The 10,903-nt window shown below is 39.1% G+C and overlaps 1 protein-coding gene across 1 annotated transcript in view; it reads right to left on the bottom strand.

Annotated features, from left to right (window-relative positions):
• Positions 1–272: 272 nt before the first annotated feature.
• PKHD1L1 (PKHD1 like 1) overlaps positions 273–10,903 on the bottom strand; it is a 152,809-nt gene continuing 142,178 nt past the window's right edge. Inside the window, exons 74-78 of the mRNA XM_029923967.1 lie at positions 10,321–10,472; positions 9,772–9,918; positions 9,272–9,425; positions 5,224–5,490; positions 273–1,176 (exon numbers count right to left, since the gene is read on the bottom strand). Coding sequence (XP_029779827.1) covers positions 1,166–1,176; positions 5,224–5,490; positions 9,272–9,425; positions 9,772–9,918; positions 10,321–10,472 — 731 coding nt within the window. The 3' untranslated portion in view covers positions 273–1,165. The remainder of the gene's footprint in view (positions 1,177–5,223; positions 5,491–9,271; positions 9,426–9,771; positions 9,919–10,320; positions 10,473–10,903) is intronic.

Genomic DNA, 10,903 nt, shown 5'->3' with positions numbered 1-10,903 from the left:
TAAATAGGTTTGACTAGATCCATAGAGAGAGAGAGAGAGATTTGACTAAATAGATTTGTTCAGTTTGAACAAATGCCAAATTTATACAAAGATATTTGGATATGCTACCTGGTAAATGTTTATTATTTTTGTTAAGTAATATTAGCAATGATGTGGGGTGAATATACTAGGAAATGGTATAGAGAAGAGCAAGGTCTAAGATTTGTAGAATGTTTTCAGTTGTTCCCAATGCTTCCTTAGTGTTACTTGCTGGAAGGTAACTTTCCTGAGTATCAGCTCTTCTTGCTACAATGCCTTTATTGAACATTCTTCCTCAAAATTAAGCATTTCCTTTAGAATTTTCTGAGTAAAAAGTACAATTTTCATAGCATGGGAGTTTTTGGTTAACTTACATTAATTATGACTTTTTTTTTTTACAATCTCTTATTTTATTGTCTTGAAAGTAAGTAGTTCTTGTGCTACCACATGGGGTTGAAGGAAGTCACTCTCTCAGTCGAGGCATTTTTGAGAGGGAAGAATGATAAGAAGAGATCATTTGGGCTTGTTCCAAAAGTTCGCTCCAGAGACAACCACCAAAAGTCTTGGAATAGTAGCCAGGGTTCGGCAGGCCTAGAAATCCAGGACAAGCTAGAATTTATGGGATTACTATAGATCTGAAAATCAGCAACTTTGTCTGAAAAAGGTATAAAAACAATCTCATTTCTCCAAAGTCCTAAGAAATTAGAATGGCTGAGATCATTGGAAATCAGAGCCTCGTGAATGGATAGAGGAAGTCAGTACATACACACGTTCAAAATGCTTCCAATCTGATCTAAAAGTGGGTAAGCCGAAACTAGGCAGTCTCCTGCACCACACATAGAACTCTCTGATTTGTAGGTACAGCAGCTTGGAGGCGGCATCTCTGCTTCCAAATCAAAGACTTCTTAAAGTGTTGTGTTTTTTTAATGAAATAAGAACATATAAGTATAAGGAATCAAAAGATTTACATTTTGAAGAAGTTTGACTTTTGTGATGAAAGCTAATTAGTACATTTTATATATTATAAAAATATTTTTTAGCTTATTTTCTTGAAAATGCTATAGACTTTTTCTTGTTGCGCAACAAAACAGCTCATAAAAAGCAGCTCCTGTATTTTTGTTTTCAGCCTGTTCTTCGGAACAGCACTTTAGTTGCATCCTGAAAAGTGAAAACAATATATTTTTTAAAGTGGCAGTAACATCTAGTATGGTTTAAAATATGCTTCATTCATTGACCATTTCTAATATTTCAGTGGAATGGTTAATAGGGCAAAAGCAGTATTTTAAAAATTAGTATTTCAAAGTTGACCAATGTCCTGTTAGAATCAATAATGCACTCTTTTTATGGAATTGGGGAGAGAGAATAATGGTGCTTAAACTTTGTATTTTTCACATTCAAGTTGTCATTTAGTTGAACTTCATGACTTTCTTACAAATAGAAGCGTTAATTCAGAATACAATGTTATAAAAATCCCAACATTTCATTTCATTAATAGTTGGTGTGGTGTGAATGCACCCCACCCCCCAAATTCGTATGTTGAAAACCTAACACCCAATGAGATGGTATTTGCAGGTGGGCCTTTGGGAGTTCCTTAAGTCCTGAGGATGGAGCTATTATGATGGGATTAGTGCTTTTATAAAAGAGACCGCCCCCGCCCCCCAGTCCTCCCGGGGCCCCTCTACCCTGTGAGGGCGCCATCTGTGACCTGGCAGTGGGCCCTCACCTCACCACACTGGCACCATGATCTCAGACTTCCAGCCTCCAGAACCATGAGAAATAAATTTCTGTCATTTATAAGCCACTCAGTCTAGCATTTTGTTATAGTTAGCCCAAGACTAGGACAATGGTGTCTAAATCATCGTATGTTTCAATTGAAGAAGGACAAATTATTCAGAGATTATTTAGTAGCAAATGAGAAGATGTTGATTAAGCTTTCTATCTGGCGGAAAAAAATCCTAAAGAAAATGCCAAGAATAGGGGCACCTGGGTGGCTCAGTCAGGTAAGTGTCTGACTTCGGCTCAGGTCATGATCTTGTGGTTCGTAGGTGTGAGCCCCGCGTCTGGCTCTGTGCTGACAGCTCTGGAGCCTGCTTTGGATTCTGTCTTTCTGTCGCTCTGCTCATGCTGTCTCACTCTCAAAATAAATAAACATAGAAGGAGAAGGAGAAGAAGAAGAAAATGCCAGGAACAATATTATTTACTAATGACTTGTACATGAAATTTTCTGAATTTTATATAATCCCAAAGTTTTCAGGACCAAGCAGGCTGAAAGTCAGTAAAGATAATTAGAAAACAATGCATTTAATGGGTAAGTACAAAATGCACAGAGATCCAGTAAGCAGTACTTCTACGTTATAGTTTAATGCTTCTGAGAAGAAACAAATTCAAGCAGCACCAGTCATGCTATTGTAAAATGGACAACCGGTTTTGCTTCTATTAGAATTCTGGCATAAAAATATAATAATTGTGTGCTGATCATTTACCTCTTGTCCCTTAGCTCTAAACCAACCCCTCCATATTCAGCTGTAAGAGGCCGAGACTGAGTCTCTTCAAACCACACTTCTCCCTTGAGAGCTGCCTCTGTCATGTCTGCCATTAAGAGGAAAGATGGGATAATTCCTGTTTGATCATCGTTCTTGAAACCCCAGCCCCCACCTTGTTCTGCTACTCCCAGAGCCAGCCTCAATGTGTCCCTTCACCCTGCCCTTATCGATGTTTAAACTTAAATTCTAGTCTTGGCTTTTATTACTTGAAATTCTTCAGTATCCTTTTAAATTATTACCCCATCTCAAATTCTTCTTAAATCTTTTGTTGGATTTTGATTTTTACTCAAATATAAGAATCTAATTAAATATCTTATAACTTAGAATATTGATCATCTTTGAATATTTGGAGATCTTTATTGGTTTTGTATAGATCAATGCTGATTTTTTAAGTTTTATTTTCAATCATTTTATTTTATTAAAATTTTATTAAAATTTTATATTAACCATTTTTATTTAATTTAAAAAATGTTTAATGCTTATTTATTTTTGAAGGAGGGGAGAGAGTGAGAGAGAATGCATGAGTGAGGGAAGAGCAGGGAGAGAGAGGGAGACACAGAATCTAAAGCAGGCTTCCGACTCTGAGCTGTCAGCACAGAGCTCCACATGGGGCTTGAACTCACGAACCATGAGACCATGACCTGAGCTGAAGTCGGGCACTTAACCAACTGAGCCACCCAAGCACCCCACATTTTAACCATTTTTAAAGTGGACAAGTAGCATTAGATATGTTCACACTGCTGTCCAACCAAACTCTAGAACTGTCAGAAAGTCTTCATCATTCCCCTATTAGATCAACTTAATATCTGCCAATCTAAGCTTTTTACTATTTGCCTATAATACCCCAACTCAACATTTCCCCGTATGTTGGCAGGCAGGACTTATCCCCATTTTAAGATTCAAAATCAATTAAACCACATTTTTAGCACCTATAATAAATACTGTGTGTGGTCGTACATTCTGAGTACTCACAGTTTATTTAGTAAGGAAGGTAGATTTGAATATGCATAAGTTTAATAAAAGTATACATTTTCTAGGAAAGGCTATAATGTGAAAACAAAGCATCACCGGTGAACAAAGGAGAAGAGAATTCCACGTATTAGCGGGAAGGAAGAAGGGAAACCTGGTCCAGGAGCTGGATTTTCAGCAAGGCCCGGCAGCATGCCATGAACAGACAAAGCCCAGATGGAGGGAATATGTAAGATGGCAAGCATCTTTTCTAAGAATGATTTGGCACAGGAAGCAGGCTTCAGCCTGACTTCAGGACCTCTGGTCTTGATTATAATCTGCATGTAGTGAGGAATCTTTGAGAGCTGATGTGACAAATCACTACATGATCCCGTGCTTTAGGAAGACAAATCTGACAGCTATCTGGAGGTCAGGCTGGAAGTGGGGAGTTTGGAAGCAGGGAATTCAGGAGGCTATTGTAATAGGTCAAGAAAGAAGTAAAAAGAAGAAAAAGTTGTGAGTGGAGCCCCAATACTTTCAAGGAGGAACAGATCTGTAACATTATGGATGTAAATAGGGCACCTTGAAGGGACGTGGAACCAAAAGGAAGGGACACGGAGCTTGCAGGAAAGAAGCCTAACAGGTATCAGCCTGAGAGATGAGAAAGATGACATTGGCACTAACCAGGGTGGTCGTACCAGGATGGGAAGCATCTTTGGAAGGGGAAGATGAGGAACTCCATGCTAAACATGGATGGTTGAAGATGTCTATTTTCACTTCCACTTTTCTCTTTGCTCCTATCATGTTCCTATTCTGGAGCACCCTTTCCTCCGTATCCACATTTTAGTCATTTCTTTATAATCCTGTCTGTAAAGTGCTGCTGATAGGGTGATGCCAACAGTTGTCCCTAATCATTGTAACCCAGAGCGACGTCTCCATCCTTTGATCCTCCCTAACAATCACGGCCTCTGCCCGCCAGTTCTCGTACCAGCACTTGGAATTCCCTTCTTGGAGTCACATCTCTGGCATCCTCAGCACTTCATTCCATGTGCACCAGGCCAGGCCAATTAGAACACAGCACCTGGTGGTCCTAGTGATCGGTTTAAGAATGGATGTATGAACCAAACTAGGTCAATGCTACTGCTTTGGGATTTCGCTGAAAGCGTTGAGAAGGAGGTTTACTCTTTCTGCATTAGCTGCCGGCTGGTAGAACGTATATGAAGACATAAGTGGTACCCTTGCCATGAGGTTTCGGGGTGGTCAGTCTACCTGAGAGTGAATCTACTACCACCAAGGAGCCTGGAGCCCAGAGAGGGAGAGACACAAGTTTTGGATGACATCATGTGAGTCCCTACATCTAGTTATAGCAGAAATCACACTACGACTGGACTTCTCAGTAAGTGAGTTCACTTTACTGCCTAAACCAATTCACGCTGAGGTTCTGCCCCTTGTTACTGAGAGTCCACCATTACCTTCTTTCTCATTCCTCACATTCCCGTATGTCATCAAGTAACAAGAATAACATTTCCTGTAAGGTGTCTTATTTCTACCATTTAAGCTATTACTTTCTCAATGGCCAAGACCATGTCTTCTGTGCTCCCAGAGGTGCCACGCACAATGGCTGTGCCCTTGGTCTCTATTTAGTAAACATTTACGGGAACCTCAGTATGTGGAGACATATACATACATCACATAAGAAAGGAACCATGCTTACCTAGATTTATGTTCAAAATCACGACTGTGGGCATAAATGTTTCCAACAGCAACACTCTCCCCATCAGACAGCTAATTGCCACAATCATTATCTGGGTGGCTGTGCCCACAGTTGATGCTTTGCCACTACTGCTGTCGCTGCTGCCACTGCTGCTGCCGCCACCGCTGGTGCCACCACCACTAGCAGCAGATTGTGCTGCGAGGCTCAGGGTCCCAGATTCCACCCGGACAATATCATCCAGGATAAATTCAATCTTAAAATGTTTTCCTAGGAAGAAAAATCGTCATAGAATTTGACTTCCTTTTATAATTTGTTTCCATACAGTCCCACTTGGGTTTTACTGACTTAAAAGCACTGTATAGTTCCTAATGAAGTAGTTTTGGAAATTTCGCCAAGTAGGTTCATTTAAGTAGGAACACGTGTAGAGGAGGTCTTGGAGCCAGAGTTCCATCTTCCCGTCAACTGTGGGCAAGGGAAATCTGGGGAGATTTTCTGTCTTTGGCATTAGTACTTATTTCTTAGGACTGTCTTCCTAGTGCTCAAGACTGGAGGGAGGCTACTTAACATGAGGGACAGCAGGGAAGGGAAGGAAAGATCCGGAGCCTCTGCTCCATCCCTGGATACTGGCCCTGGGAGTAGAGACGCCTCAGCCTCACTTGGCGGGGGGAGGGGATGGATACTGAACTACTAAACTTTTTATTTTGAGAAGTTTCAAACACAGAAGAGTTGGAAGCATAGTACAACAAAAACCATATGCCCTCCACTTTGATTCAACAATATTACTGTTTTCCACATTTCCTTTAAGTCAGACTCTATTTTTGTGTTGCACGATTGTGACCCTTTCTTTCTTCTTACTCCACATAGGCAAGCTTGAAGAAGCTTTTTTGGATATTTTTAGGATGTAGAACATATAAAACTCATCCAGATATTTTTCAATCCATATGTTAAATCTTCCCAGTTTTGAAGATGAGATAACCAATAAATTTTTCCTCGACATAATTTCTTCTATGACTGCTGCTGCCATTAATCGTGGCCATCACACAGAGTTTGCAATTCTCGTCCAACCCTGAAGTTTTCATTCCTCTCTTTCTATTATCTTTTTTAAAAAAATCATTTGTTTTCTCTTCCCTCTCTCTCCCTTCATCCCTCCCTCTCCCTCCCTCTTTCTCCTTCTTCCTCCCTCCCTCCCTCCCTTCCTCTCTCTTTCTTTCTCTCTTTCTCTTTCTTTCTTCCATAATATAGTTAGATCTTGACCACATTGTGCCTTCACAAACAATGCCAATGCATTCTGTAACTTTCAAGACAGATGGTCCTTGTTCTCTAGAATTTTCTGCCACCATTACAGTCCTTGACAATGGCATATTTAAGGCTTTCCTTTTTTCAGTTTGAAAAAAAAACCCCTGAAGTTTTGTGGCAGGTGTATTTTTTCTTACAGTATACTGTATTTTAAGTATATTTTGTATATACTGTGAGGCAGCCCAAGAGAGCCTTGTGGAGAGGCCACTCCATGAAGGAGATCTGAAGAACCCGGCTAAAATCCAGAATCAAAACCTTAGGGATATGACTTCAATCAAGCTATCCTGGCTAAAAATCCAGACATCCTTGAGCAGAGATATGCCATCCCTGTCCAAATTCCTGGCTCACACTGTGGTGAGCAAGTGAAATGGCTGTTGTTTGAGCCATTAGATTTGGGGCTGGTTTGTTATGTAACAATAAGAACAGAAACAAGCACTATATATCCTATAGGTTGTCAAGTAAACATGCCCCAAATGCTGTTATTCACTAGTAATACTATTTTTATCCAAGTTGCTCAAAGATGCAGGTTCAGCTGTTTACTACTTTCTTCTTCTTCTACGCTTTTCTCACCTAATTCTCACATCCTCATTTTCTGTGTTAGAAACCACAACCCATACCTCCTCTATCTTGGGGGTTGCTGCTTTGCTTTTTATTGAGCTATAAGTAGAAGAGGGTGTGGGGCCACACTGTCAGGCTGGGTCTAATCTGCAAGGGGATTGCCCACATGCAGTACCTTTGGGGGTTGCCTACTACAAAGTGTTACAAAAATGATGCCTTGTTAATTTTTTCTCATATGTGTGTTGTTATTACAATTTTATAGTGGTTAATCTACAAACTAGATAACTGATCTCAAGATAATGAAGAGATGCCTATCCTTGGCATTCCTCACTATATACAACTAGGGAACTGAGACCCCACACTTGATGAACGTAAGAAAATAAGACAGCAGGTAAGCAAGCAAGAAAGAGATTAGAAGCAATAGCCGTTCTCGATAGCAGTAAGATAGGCACTCCAAGGGAAGCTTTGAACTAGGAAGGAAAATTTACTGTATAAAAGGGAATGATATTTTGTTATCACAGTAAAACACCAAAACCGATATTATTGTTTCAGCATTCCAGTGGTACTGATTGTTTTGGAACATTGCTATTTGGAAGTAGTAGTCTAAAGAACGTGCTCTCTGGGTTGCGTTTTTGCCACTGGGTACCTTTTGGGTCCATCTTCATGAGGAAGTGGGCAACCTTCTCTTCACCTGGGTTCTTGGTCAGTGCCTCATTTCCCAGAAAAGGACCCCAGTTATACTACCATTTAGGCTGGCTCAGAAAGACTTAGGCTCTGCCCTTAACCACAAGTGTATAGGACACTCTAGGGACCTGTCTAGGAGCCCAACTCATTGTCATTTGAGTCCAATTAAACACTAGGTTGAGATATCGCTGCCTAGTAGACAGACCAAACTTGTCTGGCTTAGGGTACCATCAAAGGAAGAAGAAACAGACAATAAGAAAAAAAATTAGGGGGATGATTTTTGTTATTTAGTTAATATGAAAAAAATCGGACTATCATTGGAATTTATTTTACTTATTTTACTCTTCATTTGTTACCTTTATTCTCACCTTTAGTGTGTATATTTGTGTGAGAAAACAGTGGTAAGAAGTGGGGAGTACTAATATAACTTTTTAGAAGTTAGGGCTTATCAAGATCTTAAATGGGCCCAGATTAATGGTAAACAGATTAACGGAAGCCTGTCTCAAGTATAAGCAATTCATCTATTTCTCTCTTTTAGATACTCTACAATGTATCAACAATAGTTACTCTACAATCTGTTTTGGCCTCAGTAGGAAGGCTTTTACAATTGGAGTTATGCCATTAACCTGTGTAAAGATAATATAAGAAACATCACAGTGGAAGTTATGACTATCATAATATTGAAGATATCACTTCATACAGATTCGTTTAGAATACTTTATGGGGGCGCCTGGGTGGCTCAGTCGGTTAAGCCTCCGACTTCGGCTCAGGTCAGATCTCATATTCGTGGGTTCGAGCCCCGCGTCAGGCTCTGTGCTGACAGCTAGCTCAGAGCCTGGAGCCTGCTTCCGGTTCTGTGTCTCCTTCTCTCTCTGCCCCTTCCCCTCTCATGCTCTATCTCTCTCTGTATCAAAAATAAATAAAACATTAAAAAAATTAAAAAAAAATAGAATACTTTATAGAAACTCACAGGACACATTTGTTCTGCTCTCAGAGCAAGTTACAACTCCTCACAACTGGTTTGTTTACCTGATGGGCGCTGTGGAATCATGATAATGCTTATGTTTTCTCCTTTGCAATGGCTTTCATAAAGATTAGGAACCACTTTTCAGTCCAACTCGAAACCCCTGCATCGTGCATTCAAGTTATATTAGCCTTTCCTATCCTCCCTTTTCTTTAATTTGAAAATCTATATATTGTTTTTATTATAAATGTAACACATATTTTGTGAAATTTAGAAAAATAAATGGGTAAAAAATATGAATAATGATATAATTTTGACGCATAGCCTCAGACTACCTGTTTAATTTCCTTAATTGCCTATTTTAATTTCTACTTTGTATTTGTATACTTTTGTACACTCAATGTTACCTTAAATGCTTGCTGAGACAAGGCAGGTACAGTGTTCCAATTTCTATAATTTATTGATCAGAGTATTATAGAATGCTTGTTCAATTATAATTATCCCTGTTTGTAAAAAATATGGGAAGTTCCAAAATAGCATACTCACCTGTCCTAAGAAGAGTGAGGTCTGTGTAGTTGGCCCAGCAGCCGCTGAATGGAATTGTTGTGTTTCCACTAAGACCACTGATTTGGTTATTATTTGAGTCCTTTAGTATGGCCTTCAAAGTCAGTGAAGTAATCCCAACGGATACACAATTACCCTAAAGAAAAAAGTGGTAGTAAATTATACTTGTCCTGTTTCCATACTTTTTTTTTAAAGATGTGCAAAACTATATTATTTAAAGTGCTTCAATACAAATTTGAAATCTGTAGAAGCTTCTTCTCCTGTACAAGGAGTTCACAAATATGGGTGAGAAGTGGAACAAGCTCACTGAAAAGGAACATTTTTAAAATAGTAAAATATTATATCCACAGGTTTTAGTCCAGTTTTTAAGCGGTAGTGTAATCCTCAGGTCGCCAGCATACCAGGGTTACAGACGTTGGCTCACCTTCCAGAATTTATAGCTTAATTCCTTCACTCGGCTAACGCTTTGGGTTCTAACTTACATCTGGGTCTACTGCCTTGACTGAAGGTTGCTGAGAAAATGGCTGTCCTGGGTGTGCGGCCACGGGCTGAGCGATCACTGAGAGCGCCGACACAAAGGCCACGTGATGAACAGGAAATGCAAACCTTTCAACTGGCTGGGTAGCCACCTGTGAATAAGCAGTCGTGAGGGATAAAGTGGTTTCCACATGATAAATGACAGTCAGCAGCAAATTCATCTTAGCTAGGCTAAGTGTAAAATGCAATGATAAGTGTAAAAATATGTTTAATATGAAAATTAATTTTCTTACAATATTTCCCCCACATTGAATTCATGAAGCACTTTTATAAATATTCAAAGAAAAACACATTTTATATCAATAAGTCATTTTTTAGATGAAATGCTCCTTTTTCAATTACTTTATCATTTTAGTATACCATTAAAAAATAGCCAATGTTAACTAGGAAGACATGCCTTCTAAATTATTGCACTGAAATATAAGCAGTTAGAATAAGAAATAAGCAGCAATGTTAAATACCTACGATGCCTTTTTCAAGTTGCCTTTTCTTACCTTAATCCAGGCAGAATCACTTGGGTTGGGGATGGGATTGGTGATAGACATGGAAGAGATATTAAATCCAAGGATACTACTGCCTTTTCCTGAAATTATAGCTTGTCCAAGAGAACCAGCAATTTTTTGGAGTTCAGATAACTGCATATGACCTATGGGGAAACAGTAATATGACATATGGGTTCTAAGAACACAGAACTGTGAGTTTTTCACTTTAGTTTTTGTTTGCAATGCCTCCATCCAAATTATGGAATTCTTTAGCTTTTTCTCTGCACATGAGCTCTACATGACCAAGTCACACAAATGAGTTTAGGAAAATGGAGAACTCTGGAGAGTATGGTTTTAAGCTGCATTTAAAGAAAAACCAAAGGTAGATAAAACAGATTCAAGAAAACTGAATGAAAGCATAGTGGGAAAATATGTCTCTTAATTTAATACTTCCCCATGTCCTTCTTTGTTAAGAAGTGAAGCACTGTCATGCAAATCTATTGCCACATAGCATTTTTTAAAAATAGACTTCTAATTTTGGATGCAAGGATAATTAGCATCATCAAATCTATACAATGTATGTTAGCACTTTCTG

Source organism: Suricata suricatta, chromosome 15, assembly GCF_006229205.1.
Source record: "Suricata suricatta isolate VVHF042 chromosome 15, meerkat_22Aug2017_6uvM2_HiC, whole genome shotgun sequence".
NCBI classification, from domain to species: domain Eukaryota; kingdom Metazoa; phylum Chordata; class Mammalia; order Carnivora; family Herpestidae; genus Suricata; species Suricata suricatta.
The sequence above is the reverse complement of the archived record's forward strand: the minus strand, read 5'-3'. Positions and strand labels throughout refer to the sequence as shown.